This window comes from Pogona vitticeps, chromosome 2, assembly GCF_051106095.1.
Source record: "Pogona vitticeps strain Pit_001003342236 chromosome 2, PviZW2.1, whole genome shotgun sequence".
Classification (NCBI taxonomy): domain Eukaryota; kingdom Metazoa; phylum Chordata; class Lepidosauria; order Squamata; family Agamidae; genus Pogona; species Pogona vitticeps.
The window spans coordinates 24,696,514-24,716,522 of NC_135784.1; the positions used below are offsets into that span (position 1 = coordinate 24,696,514).

General features: G+C 44.5%; 1 protein-coding gene across 4 annotated transcripts; it reads right to left on the bottom strand.

The window, feature by feature from the left end:
• Window positions 1–2,629: 2,629 nt before the first annotated feature.
• Window positions 2,630–19,020, bottom strand: LOC110070826 (E3 ubiquitin-protein ligase TRIM7-like). 4 transcript variants are annotated; one of them, XM_072988721.2, is made up of 8 exons: window positions 17,358–18,102; window positions 15,713–15,742; window positions 13,823–13,918; window positions 8,060–8,290; window positions 6,951–6,973; window positions 6,332–6,450; window positions 5,346–5,378; window positions 2,630–4,116 (listed from the first exon to the last, which is right to left on the bottom strand). In XM_072988721.2, exons 1-8 carry the CDS (start codon window positions 17,772–17,774, stop codon window positions 3,599–3,601), a joined length of 1,467 nt encoding a protein of 488 aa, XP_072844822.2. In that variant the 5' UTR covers window positions 17,775–18,102; the 3' UTR covers window positions 2,630–3,598. The 4 variants fall into 4 exon arrangements, with proteins under 4 accessions (XP_072844822.2, XP_072844820.2, XP_078244698.1 ...); XM_072988719.2 differs by having other exon boundaries at window positions 6,951–7,081; XM_078388572.1 differs by lacking the exon at window positions 15,713–15,742 and having other exon boundaries at window positions 17,358–19,020.
• Window positions 19,021–20,009: the final 989 nt, after the last annotated feature.

Here is a 20,009-nt window from a genome sequence, read left to right on the forward strand (position 1 = left end):
ATAGCTGCCTAACCCCAACTCCCTCGCTACTCTTTTGTGACCAGCATGAATTGGACCCAACTCCGGGAGGCAGTGGAAACAGGAAGGCCTGGCGTGCTCTGGTCCATGGGGGTCACAAAGAGTTGGACACGGATTAACGCCTAAACATCAACAACAACCACCCTTTGGGGAGCCTCCTTACAGCAGGAGTTCAGGGCCTGGTGGAAAAACTCCCTTTGGGCTGGCAGTGAGCTTAGAAAAGCTCCTCCCACATGGAGTGCTGTAGAATCTACAGTGTAGATGAGGCTGTGGTGGAAAGCCTGCCTGAAGAGAGAGTATCTTTGCCTGATTGCAGAAGAACAGGAAAGATGGGGCCAAACTGGCGTCTCGTGGAAGGGAAGGCCAGAGTCTAGGAGTAGCGACAGTGAAGGCCTTCTCCTTTGTCCCAAGATTTTGCTTGGGTTCTGGGTCTCTTTGTTTGGATGGCCCCATTTCTGCCCTTGGCTGGCCCAGAAGCAACTCTGATTCCCCTCTAACCCTTGCCCGCTCTGTGACAGCAGAAGGACCCCCCAGTGTTCTGCCAGAGGGACCTCTGCTTGGCCTCCCATTGTGGCCTTGAAATTTCGGGGACCAAGAGAATGCTGACCGAGTAATCCTAGTTATCTGTGGGAAAATCTTGTGTTTTGTATTCCCCTGGTGCAACATAAACTCAGCAAGGAGAGGCTGGTGGGAAGAAAGCCAGAGGACGCAGGCCTTTTGGGCCCATCCTGTAGTTTGCGGAAAGGCTGGGAAGGCAGCCCCAGCACCTCTTTTGTGAGCCCTCTTACTGCAGGGGCTGCGGGCAGGATGAAAACATTCCCTTTGGGCTGGGAGGGAGCGACTCAGCAGAGACTGGCAAGCGCCACCCATATCAAGTGCTGTAGCTGAGGCCGTGTGGGAGACAAACCCCACCCAGAGAGGCTGTAGTTGCCACATGGATTTTACCATGTTTACCACGTTCCCATTTTCCCAGGGTAGCCACATGACTTGGTAATATTTTTGCAGGTTTGCAGCCCATTGTCCTGGATTCTCCCGGTGCTCCTGTCCATCAGTAGCTGGTCCAGCTCCTTGAAGGAAGAAAAGGATGCTCACCAAAAAAAGAAAGAGAAAAAAGAAAAAAGAAAAAAAGGAGGAACAGCAAGAAACCGGGCTAGCCAAGTCCATCTCTCTATGAGACGTGTTCCTGTTTGGAGTTTGTGACAGCCATCCGTCAAGGTAGCCTCACTTCTCTTGGAGGAGCCTTTCAATTGTGGGTTGACCTATTTTTAGTATTGATGTTTCCTGCTAATTTTGTAGAGGTCATGACACCTCCCTCTTGTTTCTTGGTGGTCCTGTTTCACTCTTGGAGTAGGAAACAAATAACTAGAAGGATGAGTGGAGATGATGTATCTTCAACCGGAAAAGAAATATACAAGGAGCCTCTTGCCTCAGATGGCACTGCTTCTCTCATGATGCTTCTCTGCCTCTCAATGTGAGGTTGAAGGGACTCTGCGATTTCCATCCCGAAGCTTGGGAGCCAGAGCTGGCCATCCCAGAAGGGCCGACGCGGATCAGGCAACCAGTTCCCACAACCAGGCTCAGCCCAGCAGGTTCGGTGCCCCTTTGTGTAGTCCCACATTTCAGCAATTAGTGTGGGTGTCAGTAAGTTCTGGTTTCCAAATTTCTCTGTCATTTGGCCCCACCAAACCTAGCCACGGATGCTGTGGAAGGCTCTTTTGGTCTCTTAGCCAACCCGATGGTGCTGCCGATGGTGGTTCTCCTCCAGCTCCGGCTCCTTCACGCTCCTTTTTCTTCATGTTCCCCCTACACCCGTTGCCACTCCTCCTGCTCCACCGCTGTAGGAAGCCATGAGTCCAAAGGGTTCGGAAACCACGGCCTTCCAAGAACGTTGAGGGATTGCACTTGTGGAGTCATTGATTTCAGGTAGTCGGAGAAAGCCGCAAGAACAGGATGCCTTTTCAAATCTCCTGGTGGCGAATTTTTGCAAAGGGACAGTTGGGATTCTGGCAGGGGGTAGGAAAACACGGCAAGGGATTCTCTCGGTTGTTTTCCTCCCCTTGGTTTAAGGGCAGGTCATGGTCTCAGGGATCAGGAATAACCTGCCCCATCAAAAGAGCGGGAAGCAGCACATTCAGCCGTGAAAGGCATGCAGTAAACAGAAGACCAGGTACCAGCTGCTCTGTCGCTGAGTCACTTTAAGATTCCAGTCCCGTGGAGAGCAGCAAAAGTGTCTCCCAAACATGGCAGATTTTTTTACTGCCAGTCTTACTGGTGACGCACAACATTATTGAATTTATTAGGTTGTTACTGCAGTTTGCTGAAAACACACACACCATATCTTGGCTGAACATGTCAGCAAGCCGAGACAAAATGAGGGTGGAAGTCATGTGATGGAACCAAACGGGAGGCAGGAGCCCCTTTAATTACGCAATGGGATGGCTGTGCGGACATAGTACCGGTTAAGCCTGCCACTTGGAACTCTGCAGGGGGAAAATTAAAATGTCCTTAACATCAACCATAGAGAAACATGTATGCTGGATGATGACACCATCATGTGTCGTAACAGTACACTGTAGTACAGGAACTTGAAACAGGAGAGAATGGGAAATGGTTGACGTTGAAATCACAGAGTTCTTTATTTCATACTAGAGGCACTTTATTTTACTAGAGCATTCAAGAAAAACTTAGATAACCACCTGGCAGATATGCTTTGATCATATTCCTTCCTTGAGCAGGGGGTTGGATTTGATGATCTTGTAGGCCCCTTCCAACTTCACTTTTCTATGATTCTATGACAAATGAGGGGTCAATTTGGACAAAATTTTTGAAATGAAACACTTCATAGCATTGAACACCCACCACATCATTTTGAAATAATAATTCAAATTTGAATATAATGAGAAATTCTAATACAAAGATGCAAAAGAGGTATTACGGGGAACTGGAAACATCGATTTTAGAAACCTTGTGATCTACTGCAAGTTTGAAAACGCAATAATTTAAAATCCTACATTATTCCTGGGAGCAATCTAAAACAAAACTTAAAACCAGATTAAAAGTTGTCCAAGAGGACGTACACAGCAACAGAAAAACCATGTGACTACCATGTGACTTTAAATCAATTGCTTAAACCCTGATCCAGAATGTGAGGTATTTCACAAAAGGATAGTATCTGATGTTTCTCTGAACTAACTACACTGTTGTTGTTCTAAGCATCAGCACTTATTTCGTTATACAACAGAAGCGTCTTTTCTTTTACACAACAAATATCTCGTTATGTTCCAGTGGCAGCTACTTAGTAAGGAAGTAACTCTGTTGGTTGCTTGGCCATAGCTCAGCTAAAGAGGGAGTGTAAAGAGAAGTTTATTCATTGAAAACCTTCCAATTCAGAACCAGTGGTGGCAAGAGAAAAATGTGGCCCTCTGACTGAGTGATTTTACAGCCTGTGACCAGAAGCCTTCTTGAGAGTTTGTAGCCAAAGAGAGAGAAAAAAAGTCTTGTGACCAATTGATCTTTGATTTCTACATTCATCTTCTTGGGGTGAAGAAAACACCATGGGACATCAGTTTACTCAGCTGCCTTAAGGGGAGATTCTGACATGGCCCTTTCTGAAGACTTCAAAGAGGGGCAGAAAGGTCTCTCCCACAAATGAGGCTTCAGAGAAGGTGTACAGATGGGCTGCTGTGTCAGCATTGTAGAAAGCAACCCTCCCAGCTGCACAATTCAGAGACACTCGGATTCTTTTGAGGTCATCACTTGGAGACAAGCAAGTGAACGTAGGATGGCTGGTAGACGTGTATTCACCGTCCCACTTCTCTACAGCCAAGATACCTTCCTTTGCAGTTGAGATACTGTCTTCCTTTCTCTCCACTGACTCTCGGGTGACCCCTGCCAGCCAGTTCTCCTCACTTCTCACAACAACTTCCCAGAAATGTCTGCCTGCTGTGAATCTCTCCTGTCCCAGCACCATACCACGTTTGGAAAATCTCTTAGGATTGTCAGGCAGATCTTGACTTTTGGATCCATATGTGACACTTTTACGATCTTCAGAAACAATAAGCCACAGATGAGCTGTGTCTGGATCCAGGGTTACATTTGCTGCAGAACAGAGTTGAGAGGAAAAACATAAGGAGCAACATCAATTATAGAATCCACTGACCAACATGCTGACCCTAAGCATGCCAGAGGAATCAAATTCAAAATCAATAGGCCCTTCAAGTACTGCAGGTTGAACCTCTTAACTTACATTCAAAGCACAAATCCCTCTCCTATAATTCAAGATATCTTGAAATAAGCGAGAGGAATGCAACTGAATAGACTGAGGAGCTAGGAAAACCAGGACTGGAGTCTGACGGATTATAACAATATCTATTGGAGAGACTGACTTCCTGTGTCTGCTGTTTAATCTGGACTTTTTCTTGGCTGGACTGTGTGATATTCTAATAATACTGCCACAGTTGTAATTTAAATTACTGGGCTAAAAGCTGGTCTATATACTATAATACCTGGGTAAAGGGGAGAGGAAATATCCAGGGGATGTTGATGATGATGGGTTTGATTTGTTGATAAAATAGTGGAAACTAAAGAGTATTATTTATACAAATCATACTCATTGGAAAGATGGAAATGGCCCCTGAAAAATTTAAATATTAACTGTTGGGGACTTTGTCAGATAAAGAATGGCAGGATTTCAGCAGGTAGATGAGCGTCTCAGCCAGATTGAAGATTTGATGGAAGAGAAATCATCAGATGTTAAACAACAGTTAAAGGAACCTGTATTAATTGCAGAACTGTGTTCATTGAGTGCAATGCTAGGTAACATAGATGGGATTAAGTGCTACCCAGTAAGCTATTTAGCTACAACAGTCAGAAAATATGAGGTTAAAAATCGGATTACTGCCCTGGATTCATCCTTCTGTTTCATAAAAAAGGGAAGAAAACAGAGCCACGGAAACAAAATAAGCGTATTGGTAAAATATGGGAAGTGATTGAAATGTATACTTTTTCAGGCGTGCTGAATGTATGTCCAAGACAAAAGGAAATTGAAAGAGGGGATGTATTTACAATTGGTCTCAGTTTCTTGATAGTGTTGGAATAACTTAGATTCAAACCAAAACATAATTGTAAGTTGAAAGCTAGAGGGTAATTAAACAGTAAAAAAAATAAGAAGTAGAAATTTGATTTTTTATTGAAAAATAAATAGATTGGATGCTTGTATACTTAACATGAATAGATTGGATGATTGTTTAATTTCACTGATACGCAACCAGCCAAACCGGTGACCCTAAATTCCCTCCCGTGAACTTGGTCCTCAAACAGACATTTACCTTTCTGCAGCTGAAGTCCATGTACCAGAGCATCTGGGCAAAGAAAAATGCACAAACGTCAGGCATCAGAGCACTAAGTCTACAAGAGTTCTGATTAATAAAATACCAGTTCATAACATAGCTGTTGTTGCTTCCTTACTTCAAGTAAAGGACGAATTAACGAATGAGCCTTTTGTCTTTCACTGACACACGAGGTGTGTGGCTCAGAATGAGGCAGGTTGGAAGAGTGGTTCCTTTTCCCCAGTGATGCAGAACCACTCCCTCCAAGCTTCCATCTCTATTTTAATTTTACCTTGAATGTCACCTGGATTCTTCTGATTTGAATTTCTACCCCAAAAGACATCCTCTCTCTTCCCACCTCCGCTGGTCCTTCCCTTTGATCCCCATTGCCATTCTCTGCCCTGTCTTTGCCTGTTGTCTCTTTCCCTCCCGAGGAAGAGGAAGAAGCCCTTCCCCCAATGATATCACAGGCGGCGTCTTGGATGTTCAAAACGTGCACAGCCCATAGGAACGGGGCTTGTCTGGGACAAAAGAAACAGGGCTGACACGTCTGGAACAAAAGGGTCTTCCGAAAAACAAAACAAACAGCAACAACAAAACCCACTTCCCAAATGAAGGAAAATAATCCTGAAGTTGAAGGGAACTGGAAAAGATCTATTCAGATCTCCTGTAACTTCATGTAGGCCCGTTAAACAAGCCAAATCAATGGGCAATGGAAGCGCAAACAGGATGCATGGATGAGCCTAATTTTGGCAAAGAGCAAATCCTCCTTATAAATGCTTAAACTGCTTCCAGCTAACATCACCGTATCAGGCCTTTTTACTGGGGATGGGAATTGCATATTTCTGGGCTTCCTCTCCCAGAATCTGCACAGAATCCAACGGGCAGAATTCTGGGAGGCAGTAATAAGAGAGAAGGATAGGAAGGGTCAGAGAAACCTCTCATGTTAACTCCGGAACAAAAGCTATGCAGTCGTTTTTCATTACCTTTGAACTGGTTCATGATGGCTGCTAGAAAAGGATTCATATCACAAAAATCCCAAATCTTCCACTTCAGTTCCGGAAGAAAGACGACTGGATTCTCAAATGTAACTTTCTCATTGCTCCTGATGGAGAAAAATACAGTGAACATGCCACCTCTCCCTCCCGTATTTGGGAGCCCTTAACATACTTGTAACAAACAACAGGAAATCTTGCTGTGGAGATGGTACACCTGCAACTCCTGCTCCTAAAGATACTCGTATTCTACACGTAATGGCAGCCTTTTTAATTAGCGTTATCTTTTACCATCCTGTGTTGCTATGAAGAACATAATACTGCACCACACTTTATTGATTAGTACTAGTAATATAATGCTATTAATTAACTAATAATGCTATTAATCAACTGGTTGGTTAATGCCCAGGGTAGAAAAAAGGGGTGCTCTAAATTAAAAAACATGGTGATTGTTTCATCATCACCATCATCTCAGAACTGCAAAGTTGGGAATGGAAATCTGGAAAGGCAAAGGCCGTTGTCCCAGGAGACTGGAGGATTACGTGATCTTCTCTGTGCAGACTCTTCCCAGCATTGTGGAGCACTAACAGAAACAAGAAGATACGCTTACCTCTGCAGGATGCTTCCAACGTCCTTGGGGAGAAAAAGAGAAACAGAAAGAGGGAGTTTAGTGCCATCATCACAATGCGACGAGGCCCACTGGCCTTCCTTCTGCCACAAGGAGTCCACTCCAATCAGGCACTGAGGAGAAGACAGAGACTCCCACAGTGAAGTTAAAGGAAGCCTTTGACTGGGTCCTGCTCTCTCACAGGGAAAAACAGAGAAGAATTTTAGAATTATAAGGGCCATGTTGGGAGGGAGAGAGCGTTTCTTCTTTCCTCACCATCTCAGTCTATTTTCTGTGCAGAATTACACTCTTTCATGACACAAACATGACCTCAGAAGATACCGTAACTTTCTAACCTGAGGGAGGTGCCATTGATGGCAAGGTTTCCATCCCAGATGCCAACTATGACAAAAGACTTGCTTGGCAAGACCATCTGGACCAGCGTTCCTTTCCCGGAAGTGGCCAACCAGATGTTTCTAGAAAGCTTATGAAAGGGGCAGGAGCAGAACCTTACTTGGCCAAGAAGCATTCTGAGAAATGAAAATTGCATCCATGTTACACAGAGGGAAAACCAGGGACGTGGTGGCGCTGCGGGCTAAACCGCAGAAGCCTGTGCTGCAGGGTCAGAAGACCAGCAGTCGTAAGATCAAATCCACACGACAGAGTGAGCGCCCGTCGCTTGTCCCAGCTCCCACCAACCTAGCGGTTCGAAAGCATGCAAATGTGAGTAGATAAATAGGGACCACCTCGGTGGGAAGGTAACAGCGTTCCGTGTCTAAGTCGCACTGGCCATGTGACCATGGAAAGATTGTCTTCGGACAAACGTTGGCTCTATGGCTTGGAAACGGGGATGAGCACCGTCCCCTAGAGTCGAGCACGACTGGATAAAAATTGTCAAGGGGATCCTTTACTTTTACCTTTACACAGAGGGAAATGCTTGTCCACACCAAGAGAAAAGTCTTATTCTTTTATCTCGCCTTGATGTTTCTGCATCTCCTAGCTTGGAGTTCCCAAACCTCAACCTTTCATCCTGTGTGTAGGTGGAACTGCACGACAATTTTGGATCCAGTTTCCCCCTCGAGAGCAGTCTGCTCTGCTTCCATTACTCCTACCTGCAGGAATTCCTCTGGGGGTTGCTGGCACTTCTGCTCCATCTCCCGGATGAGACCTCCAAGGGAGAAGAGCTCCTCGGAGAGCTTGGCCAGGTGCTCATGCTTTTTCCTCACAATCTCCTTCTCCACCTCTTCCATCTGGACCATTAAAAGCTTCTCCTGATCTTCCAAAAACTGGCGAAGTTTCTTAAATTCTGCTTTCATCTTTTCCATCTCGGCTTTTGTCTGTTTCTGCAGCAATGAGGCAGAAAGGGGAGAAAAGGAAGTTTATGGCAAAAGGTGACATTTTCACATGTGATTGGGTTCTTTAGTTAGAGTAGGCGGGCCTAGGGATTCGGCGGGAATGACAGTCTGAGTAGATGTTATAGTTCCCAACGGTTTTGTTTTGTTATTTTTAACATCAAACGGTTCAGGACCAAACGGGTCTAACAGTTCAGCATCGGTTAACAAGTTGTACTTTTTAGGCGTAACAACATCTCTAACATCTTCACTCTTTAGGATTTCTTCATCCCAAAAGGGGGGGTTACGGTCTGACACTTCACAGGAGCGTTCAACACTGCGTATGTTGTCCCGCAACAGGGATGCTTCACCATGGAGCCCTCCAGCCTGGGTAGAAAGGGGCTGCCCCCATAAGGAATCTCGCAACCCTCCGAAGGTTGGGAAGTCAAACCCACTATCTGACTCCATCTCTCTTCACACCCTCCAGCACTTAACTTCTTCAATTCTTTGGGTAGAGGCAATAACCCATCTTCCCTCATCAAGTTAGGAAAGTTCTTTACCAGGCTGGCGATTCGCTCTCTCTCTGCTCCAGTCTCCTCCGTCTGTACTTCTCTATCTATTCCATCCAATCCCCCCTTCCTTTCTTTCCTCCTCTTTTATATCATTGCCCCATCTCCACTCCTTAGACTCCTCCCCCCAGTCCTTAGATCTCTCCGCAGAAACACCTCCATAGCTTTGTTCGTTCCGCATTCATCGTCATCCAACTTAATGAGTTCTCCCACCACACATCCTTCACTCTCCTCCGTCATTTTCTCTAGTGAGGACGGCTCACTCTTGATCTTCTGCTTACATCACAGTATCTACAAATGGGGAATTCATGACACTGGACAGTATTTTATATTGTCCAAAGACTTGTCACAGGGGTGGTTTGAGCAAGGGGACGAGAAGTGAGGTCTGGGTATATTTCAACAGCCGGTCATGGTAAAGCCACTACTTGAAATTCATTGGTCTGATACATTCTGCATGTCCTGGGGGAGAGGGGGGGAGAATGGAGCATGGAATGTTGGTGAAGAATGGTTCTGATTGGCTGGGAAGGAAATTAGATAAGGGGGGCGTGTCCTTGCACAAGAGAGCAGTGGGGGGGGGAAGAGAGATAGAGTCTAAGAGGGAGGGAGAGGGTAACAGAGGGAATGAAGAATTGTACCGAAGAAACGTTGAAGTCTAGGAATAAATAACCTTTTTTTGACAATGTTAGTTTAATAAAACCTTATTCTATTCAAACCAAGTGTGCTTTATTCCATACCTAAGGGCTGGTTACGTGATGGGTGTTATGAGGGGCGAACACACACACACACACACACACACACACACACACACACACACACACACACACACACACACACACACACGAGAGCAGCTAAAGGTTAGTGGCATGAAATGCCTTGTTCTTGTTGTTACTACTGACACATTAGCAGCCCCATTTCCACTTTCCTACAGGGGGCACACTTGGCTGCTTACAACATTAAACCATAATAAAAGCCTGTAAAAAACAATGTCAACCATAAAAATAACAAAAATACACAAAACAAACAACACCACATGATAGCTCTACAGGCAGCTAATGTCATCACCTTTAATCACACACGCCTAAAATCCAGTGGGTCCAGATGTCTCTGTACACCCTTTCTTCAAGCAGCAAGAATGGAAACACTTTGCAGTTTGTGGACATGGGGGGGACGACACAGTCCTCCATCTGGGAACCTCTTCCTATGTGCTGGTCAAAGGGGCCGCTGGCCTTCTCACAAGGGGCCCCTCCTGAGGCCAAGAACTCAGGCCTTCTCCTCAAGAACCCTCAGGCCAAAAGCCTTACACACCCAGATTGTCAAAGAGGGGACAGGAGGCAGCCAGGGAGGAAGAGACTGGTGGCCATTGAGGCGGTGGCTGGCACTGGCAGCAGATGGTCGATGGTGGCTCTCTGCCACCCTCAACACTTCACCGCCTGAGACGCTGGTCTTACTCTGCCTGATGGCCAGGCTGTCCCTGCACTGAGGGGCCTTCCGTGCTCGGCTCCCCAACACACCCCTCTGCCCACGTCCCCAGCCTGCCAAATCCCTTCTCTCAGGAAGGCTCAAGGGCTGTTTTCCAGTAAAAATAAAAATGCGGAGTTGGGGTTAGTCAGCTATGCAAAGTCCAGAGCTAAGCCTAGGAAGCCCCCAGAGGTGTAGAAGGTCCCCCTTTCATGAAGTGAAATGACCCTTTGGATGAAGGTCTTTTGTTCGATTTCCCAATGACACTTCAGGCCATTCCAAATTATAGCTGTTTGTGACGCCTGGTAGCCCTGAAGAAGAACACTAAAAGGATCATAGTGCCAAATTTAAAAAAAAAAACATTTCTGAAAAATTTAATGTCCACAAAAAGAACATGTTTTCATTAACAAACTCAGTTGACCATGAACCAGAAGAACTATGGATGGAGATATTATTAGAGAAGAATACAAAATATGCAAATCCTGTACTGAAAAAAAAAACCCAGATCAGTGGTTCCTAATGTTGGATTCCCAGATGTTCTGAGAGTTGATCACAACTCTCAGAAATCCTGGCCAAGACAGCTAGTGGTAAAGGCTTCTGGCAGTTTTAGTCCACGGACATCTGGGGACCCAAGGTTGGAAAGCACAGCTAGATAGATGACAGAAAAAACACTTTAAATTGTTATGGAAATGTGAGAAGCAAAAATAAAAGATGACAGGAGGAGAATCTTGAATGCAGCTTTTCTGCATCTCACATAGAGACAAAGAGAACTATTATAATGGCCAGTGTAAAGAAAGAGAAGAGAGCAACAAAAGAGAAAAAGCAAGAAATCTCTTTCAGAAGATCCAGGAAACCACAGAAATGTTTAAAGGTGAGTTACGAATGTTAAAAGAACAATAGGGAAGCATAATACCTGAACAAGATAAAAGAAAAAGATGATGGAAACAATTGAGGACCTATTTAAAAGAGATAAAAAGAGACCAGAGTCCTCTGAAGAAGATTTGTATGACCTGCAGTTCTAGAAAGTGAATTGAAAGCTGTTTTGAAATACCTAGGAATAAATTTATCATTAGGAGTAGATGGGCTACTGATAGAACTACTTCAAGCCATGGAGATGGAATCTGTCAAAATCCTAACAAGAATATGCTAAGAAATACAGGAAAAAAACAATGGCCCACTGACTGGAAATGTTCGATATGCATTTCAATCCTCAAGAAAGGAGATGCCAAGGAGTGCACTACCTGTAGGACCATTGCTCTAATTTCCCATGCCAGCAAAGTGATGACCAAGATTTTTCAAAAAAGACTTTTACCTTATAAGAAAAAGTCTTGATGATCACGTGGGATTCTAAAAGAGAGGAGGTAGTTGAGATCACACTGCAATATCCACTGGCCACTGGAGTCTACCAAACCATCTCACAAGTAGTTCAGTCTATGCTTTCTAGACTACAGCAAAGTGGGTGTGCCTGAGCACTTGAATATCCTGATACATAACTTCTATTGTGGACAAGAATCTACTGTAAGGACAGAATACGGAGAGACAGAATGGCAAAGGTGTCAGACAAGGGAGACTTTTATCTTCCTATGTGTTTAATCTATATGGAAATCATATTATTTGGAAAGCTGGGCTAGATTCAGATGAAGGAGGAGTGAAAATTGGTGCAAGATGCATGAATAATTTAAGATATAGAGATGAGACCATCTTTCTGAAATGGTCAATGACTTGAAGGGATTTCTGCTGAAAGTGAAAGAAGAAAGTGCCAAAGCACAACTACAGTTGACCATTGAAAAGACCAAAGGGATGACTACAGAAGTTCACAACTTTAATATAGACAATGACATAATTTCAACTGTTAGAGCTTTTCTACACCTTGATATAATTATCCATCCTAAGAAGACTTCAGATAAGAAAACTGATAAGAAGAAAATGGATTCATATGATATATGGTGCTAGAAGAGAGCTTTGCAGATACCTTGAACTGCCAGAAAGACAAACAAATGCTTCCTACATAAAATCAGGACTCCTCTCTCTGGAATCAATAACAATGAAACTGAATGTGCCATACTTTGGACACATCATAAGTAGACAAGGTTCACTGGAAAAGAGAATAGTGGGAAAAGTTGAAGGCAGCAGGAAAAGAGGAAGACCAAATGAGATGGATTGAATAATCAAGGAAGCCCCAGTCATGAATTCATAAAAGCTATATGGACCTGTTGAAGACAGGACATTTTGGAGGTGACTCATTCATAAGGTCACTGTAAATCAAAGGCGACATGACAGCCCACCACAACAATGATCTATCAGGCAACTCTAAACAATAGATGTGTGTGATGGGAATCCTGACCAATATACTGTATTTTTCCATTTACAAGACGAACCCCCCTTTTTCTAACCCCAAATTTTAAAAAGCAGGGATCAAAGGGCTCCCTTTTTGCTAAGCCCCGTGCCTTGGCAAAAGGCAAGGAAAGCGGCTGTCAAAGTGACTGCCGCTTTCCCTTGCCTTTTGAAAAGGTTAGCAAAAGACACACTGGGTTTAGCAAAAAAGGAAGGGGAGCCATTGCTGCCTTTCCTTTGCTAAGGAGGCAGGAAGAGGCGCCCCAGCTTGTGCCTCCCACTGCCTCCACCACAAGAGGGGACAAGGCAGCGGTGATTGGGCAGGCGGGGGAGGGGGAGGCAGCAGTAGGAGGCACCGGAGCGTGTGTGAATGCTCCTTCGCCTATGCCTCCTGCTGTCTCTGCCCCTGAAGGGAATGGAGGGGACAAGGCAGAGACTGAGCTGAGCCCCTCAGTCTCGCTGTAGGTGGTGATCGGGCAGGGGGGGGGAGGCAGGCATCAAGAGGCACCAGAGCGCGTGTGAATGCTCCTTCGCTTCCGTCTCTGCCTCCTCCAGCTGCTGCTGCCTCGGCCACAGCAGGGACAAGCCCTGAGCTCTGAAAGAGGCAATTGGGCGACAGCGGTGGCGGCAAGAGGGGCTTGAGCGCGCGCCCGCGCCACCACTTCCTTCCGTTTATAAGGCGACCCTCAATTTTTTCCTCTGATTTATTTTAGGAAAAAGTGTCATCTTGTACACGGTAAAATATGGTATTTGTTAACAGAGAAGCATTCTTCAGCCCCCAGGCGTAATGTGGTTACTCGCTGGTGTCAAACACGCTACTGGAAAGGTATTTTAAAAGGTGATAAGCCTGGGTTGGGTCAGGTGACAAAGTGCCAGGAAGGAGGATTGGCTCATGGCTCTGGATTCTGATTATGTCATATTTGCATTTTCCACTATCTGAAGTTTCGGTTGTCTTGAGAGAATCAAATAATTACATAGTTACTGGCTAAGGTTTTTTTTTCAGCTATGAGAATTCACAAAACACTATAGCAATATTTTATACTATACTATGTATTTATTTCACATATTTTATCTTTGTATAATCGGGCCTATGACCACATAATAAAACTTTACTTATGTTATTTTGCATGTTCCACATGCTAGTTTAAGAAATTGTTCCCTTTTTAGGGACACTGATACTCACAAGTAAGTCTTGGCTTTCTTCTTCTGTTTTTGCTTTATATGTTAAAATGTTGGCTCTCTCCTCCTCCAGAAGCTTCAGGCGGCTGGAGATGAGATCCTGAGAGGAAAAAAGAAGTCCATTTTAAATTCAGGAGCAAAGGAGAACTGAAGAACATGCTTCATCCCAATCATGGAGGGACGGGCTCCTTTTTACCTGGGACAGCCCACCGTACCCTCTACATTGATTGTTGGAGCAACACCTTAGTGAAATCACTTTGGAAAGCAATGATAAATATCTCAGCTTCAGTTTTTATCTCTGCATCAAGCTGGCAACATAAGTTGGCTATGACTTTGAACCTGCCCTACTCTGATTGGTATGCTGCTCTGCAGTTTTGTAAGGCCAAAGACAACTGATCTAAAATGACACTGAAAGATCCACATCTGAATTCTTCTCTGGAGGAAAGAACAACTTCCTCTAAGACTGATGATGGATTCACATCAGAACATATTTTTTTCTCTTTCCTGGCCTCCCTGTATTTGCTTTGTAGTCTGTGTTGGCACAGAGGTTCCTGGCATCCAGTTCCAACTCTTCTTACCTATCCCAAAGTGATTTCAGAAACTTCTCCAGAAAATAAATTACAGCCACCACATTCTCCAGGTCAGCTTCAACTCCTTGAACAGCTTTTTGTGTTCTGCTGAACCGTTCAGGCCTTAAGTTCCAGGTCTTGGCCATCAGAGCAGTTTCAAGAGAATCTATTTTGTCTGCACATGTCAGAGCTTGAGGTCTTTGCCCCAAGTCATGTTCAACATTTCTGAGGGCATTTTGAATACAGTTGTATCTATCTTGGATCCTTTTAAGGGGAAATGTTGGGTCAAAAACAGTTTAAATAGATAAATAAAATCTACACAGGCTTTAGTAGCATCAGCTCATGATGACCAACGGGTGTCTGATAGGGACTTCACAGTTAGCACCTTTTTATTCCCTACCAAAGATTTCATTAGATTTGCCCATCTATGAGCTGATGAACAAAAAAGAAAATGAATGAAGCCAAAATAACAAACAATGTGTGCGTGTACAAGAATGTTCCTTCAGCCCTTGAAGATTTGTCTCGGTGGCCCAGTCCTTCCAAGGCCATGGACTGGAACCGATTTGCAGCCTGGGGGCTGGGGACCTCTGCTTTAAGGGACCATCAGAAATGGATCAAATTGTTAAATGAGTTCCATAAATCCTAAACAAAATATTTTTTAAAAAAAATCCAATTATGCTCGAATCTTATGATTCCTTCACTATCTCTAAATACTAGGCATCTCTCAGCTAAAAAAAGGTAACAGCCACAACATGACGCAATATTCAATATTTCTTATTTTCCTGCATTTGTTTTTCCAATTCCTAGTCAACATGAGAAAATTCCCTACATTGAGAATTTAACTTTAGAACAGAATCTCTATGGTCTTGACTTTGTTCATGAATTTTCAGTTTTTCTTCTGTTTTTTTTTCTAGTTATTAAAACCAGTCTCACTGGTAAACCAGTCACATCATCTGGACATCAAAGTACAATAAAAACAAGAAACAGCCCCTTCAAAGTAGCCTGTTTCTGAAATGCTCCATGTTCCATATTTTAGGAATTCCATGTTTTACACTACTCGTGAAAATGCTGAGCAGCATTTCAGAAACAGGCTACTTTGAAGGGGCTGTTTCTTGCTTTTATTGTACTTTGCCTTGACCTGATTGATAATGTTGGTAAAATTCTGCGTAGGAATCAGATGCATTTTGTTTTGACATGTCATAGCCGCTTTTGACCGAAAGGACACATGTTCTCTGTGATAGGAAACCACGAGGCTGGGTCTGGATCACACGATGGCACTTCACTGTCCATGTCTGAAGTATTGGGAGGATGTGATGATCCATCACCTTCAATAGCTCTGTGGCAGACTGGGTCTCCTGTGGAGAATATATGGTCATTATGAGGTCATGCACATTTGCAATCATGGGCTATTTTCCTCAATGGCTAAAGCCCTTTATGCGTGTTTCACTTGAACTGCAAAAATTTGCTGTAACCTGATACAATATATCCTGAGCTGACATAAGACCTTTCGAAGCCTTGACAACATTATGGTGCCTCCTATGAATATAACTTGTGGTGGGTCCCACGGCTTGGGAAAAAAAAGACTTTTATAACGTGTGCATTTTATACTTGAAAATATGGTACTTGAACTAAAAAAGAACCATGTATCATGTACAAAAACATACATAAGATCAAATGACTGGCCTCCAGCCAAATCATGCATTTTCACAGTTTGATTAATATAGACAGATTTTGTCAGAACCCGTAAACTGAAAAGCTCAAACTAGACCATAAAACCCCCTTTTGGGGTGTTTTAACAGTGGCTGTTACTTGTTTGGCTTGTATAAATGGTGCAGTGGCCATAGGTCTAAAAGACCAGGAGCTCTTTTTATTCCTGTCTCCACACAACCTCCAAAATTAAAGCCAACGCTAAGCTGTTGTGATGATGATTGGTCCTTTTAATCAGGACATGAGTTTTCTCACTAGGGAGGATTGGGACTCAGGACTTGACACTAAAGATTCAGGGTCCCAGTCAGAGTCCCCATCCCTGGCTATCACTAAGGAAAGAGGCTCCCCAGGTTGTAAAAGACCAGATATTTGTCTGCTCGGCCAAAGCAAAGATCTGGAGTGGATCTCCAGTTCCTTCCAGCTAAGAGGAAGGAAGTCCACATCCTGCTGAAGATCTTTGCTTCTGCTGAGGAGAGCAAAGATCTAGTCTCCTCCCTTTGGCAGACTCTATAAGGGCCTCCCCTTCCCTTCAGGCCCTAAACACAGCCTTATTTTGTCAAGATTCTCAGTCCTCCTTGGGTGGTTATATTTCTAGAAGATGAACCATCACAACTGGACGTCTTTCTTGTTAGGTTGAAACCTTTCGCTACTCATCCAAGCAGCTTCTTCAGTCTTCATGGGAGTTGGTAGAAGATCCCTGATAGAGACTCCACTTCGGTTTCACTTCCCTCTGGTCTGAAGAGGCTCGTTAGCCTATTTTAATGGTTAATTCAGGCACTTTTACAGATGATTGCAGACAGCGTATGGTTTCACAAGATACGTTTCTATAGCAGAAACTATTTTTAATTATTATATATATTTTATATATAAGTCCACCCTTCTGGCAGGGCTCCCCCCCAGGCAGTTTCCCCCTTTGCCCCATCATTAATCCAGGACTGCCCCCAACCTCTACTCATAAGGAAAACTTTGTGCTGGAAATCATGTCTTGCTGGGCTCTGGGAATCAGTTCGAAGAGAGAATCATCAGAAAAAATTTCAGGCAGGATACACAACTATTTCATCCCCTGGTCCAAATTTCCTCCTCCTTACCCGGGGTGTCTATGGGAGGGGAAGACAATAAAGGGCACATGTCACCCTCCCCAAATCTGGGCATTTCTTTAAATATATGCACATAAAAAAACCACTGCCAGCAACCCAGAGGCCTCACGAACAGGCTCCCCATCCCCTGCCCCCCCCCAATGATTTTTACCACCACTCTTGCTACCTTGTAGTCCTGGGCAGCCTCCTCTAGAGGAACCACCAGGTGATCTCGGTGCTCCTTCGACCATTTACACACCATACAGATGGGGGCTTCATCATCCTTGCAGAAGAGCTTCAGGGGCTCCTGGTGCTTCCCACAGGCTCCCCCCTTTCCCTCCGCTCTCATTTCCTCTTCAAGACGGAGCTTCTTGGTCAATTCCACAATGTTTGCCAGCAGCCGATTTGGGAAGAGGCTCCTTTGAACTTTTCCTCTGCATTGAGGGCAGGAAACCTCTTCCCCCTCCGACCCCTCCCAGCACCGGGTCAGGCAGGCTCTGCAGAAATTGTGCCCACATTCAATGGTGATGGGATCCATAAAATCCTCCAGGCAGATGGAGCAAGTGGCTTCCTCGCACAGATCCTGAAGGGCAGCAGCAGCCATAGCTCGTCCCACGAGGCAGCGAACTGGTTAGTTTCACTTCCTCTGCTTTCAAAAAGAGGGCGTTTCCCTTCCTTGTCAATCCCGCAGCTGGAAATCATCCTCTGGTGGAAAAGAAGCAAGGAGGGGAAGGAACGGGCTCCGAAAAGAGGACTTTCGTAAACAGACAAGGAAAGGAAGGGGATGAATTAAGGGAAAGACAAAGATATGCTGGTGATAAAGCGGTCTGGCTTCAGAGTCATTTAGGACTCATTTCAGATCATCTCTTCCCCTCCTTTAGGCAAACAGATCCAGGTTGTTTGTGTGCTTCTGCTGAATACACAACTTCATACTCCATGCAGTGCGTGAGTTTTGTTGTTAGATGCCATGGTGTTGATTTATGGCCACCCTGTGGATTAGTTATTTGGATTTTCCCTGCTTGTGGGGGAGCCCTGTTAGGGGATCCCTTTCCTTGACCTGAGTCAATTCGCTGCAGCAGGAGATTCTGGTGGGCATTTAAGCCCCCCTTGTTTCTGTCTTCTCTGGAGCCACAAACTCCAGAGGAACAAGGTGGTGTTGCAGGATCCGTTATCCCTGGAGCCCACCTATGATAATATACCTTTGTTTCCTCAGCCAGACCTCCAATTTACATTAGTAAATCTCCCAACAGTCTTTCATGTCCACCTCTGGAACAATGGAATAGATAGGGTAAGATCCTGGCATTTCTTGTACCTTTAAGCGGATTCATGACAAGGTCCAGAAAAACAATTAAATCCCAGAAGTCTCAGGTTGTCCACTCCAACTCTGCAGGGAAAGCTCCAGGATTTTTCTGACTTTTCTTTCCTGGAGGAACGAGGTGAATGTTAGCCCATCCTCTGAGCAATTCAGAGTCCTGAAGTGGGCCAGAAAGAAGGAAGTCAGGCAAACTTTCCCTTAGTGACTGGCTGGCTGAGTGAGATTTTAAAATCGATTGCTATGCCTTCCTGCTTTGAATGTGTGTTTTTGATGTTGCTTTTATTACTAGCCATAGCGTGTTTTTTGTTTGATCCTCTTTAGTATTTGTATTATTACTCTTTTTTTAGCTGTAATCATTGTCTTTTAATGACATAAGTCACCTTAGGTCCATTTTAAGGAGAAAGTGCAGTTGACATGTATAGACCAGGGATTTCTGATTACAGTACTTATAGCCTTGTAAATCTAGAATTCATTTTCTGCATTCTTTTTACCAGCTTTGAAGTGCCATCTATGAAATCTCTATAGATTCTTTCACCTGCATACCCCTCTATCCAATACTCATCATAAAGGTAAAGGTAAAGGTTCCCCTTGACAATTTTTGTCCAGTCGTGTTCGACTCTAGGGGGCAGTGCTCATCCCATAGAGCCATAGAGCCAGTGTTTTCTCCGAAGACAATCTTCCGTGGTCACATGGCCAGTGCGATTTAGACACGGAACACTGTTACCTTCCCACCAAGGTGGTCCCTATTTATCTACGTGCATTTGCATGCTTTCGACCGCTAGGTTGGCAGGAGCTGGGACAAGTGACAGGAGCTCACTCCGTCGCGTGGATTCCATCTTACGACTGCTTGGTCTTCTGACCCTGCAGCACAGGATTCTGCGGTTTAGCCCGCAGCGCCACCACGTCCCCCGCAGCGCCACCACGTCCCCCGCAGCGCCACCACGTCCCAATACTCATCATAAGCATTCCTAATTTCATCTTTAAGATTGCTTATCCACCAAAAAACTCCAAGCCAGGTCAATACATTTCTCAGAGATCTCCACTTTTGCAGATAGAAAGATATTGTATACTGTATCTAATCTATTTATTTATTTATTTATTTATTTAATTTATATGCCGCCCATACTACCCAAAGGTCTCTGGGCGGCTTACAACATTTAAAATACAATAAAAATTTGTAACAATTAAAATACAATTAAAATATATATAAAATTCCCATCGGACCCACAGCTAATATTATTTCAATTAAAAGCCTTCTGGAACAGGAAGGTTTTGACCTGGCGCCGAAATGTCATCAGTGTCGGCGCCAGACGAATCTCAGTCGGGAGGGCATTCCATAGTCTGGGGGCAGCTGCAAAAAGGCCCTTTGTCTACAAGCCGTCCCTCTTACCTCCTTGAGGGATGGCTCTTTCAAAAGGGCCCCCTGGCTAGATCTTAACTGCCGGGTAGGCTCATATGGAAGGAGGCGGTCCTTCAGGTATCCAGGGCCCAAGCCGTTTAGGGCTTTATACGTCAAAATAAGCA

What these genes read in the sequence shown, in the direction of transcription:
- LOC110070826 (XM_072988719.2), bottom strand. Translation starts at nt 17,774, where the DNA reads ATGGCTGCTGCTGCCCTTCAGGATCTGTGCGAGGAAGCCACTTGCTCC. An exon ending in CCCCAGAGGAATTCCTGCAG is followed by an intron (nt 7,082 to 8,059) that starts GTAGGAGTAATG and finishes TCTTCTCCTCAG; the next exon opens with TGCCTGATTGGAGTGGACTC. An exon ending in TGGACTTCAGCTGCAGAAAG is followed by an intron (nt 4,117 to 5,345) that starts GTAAATGTCTGT and finishes TCTGTTCTGCAG; the next exon opens with CAAATGTAACCCTGGATCCA.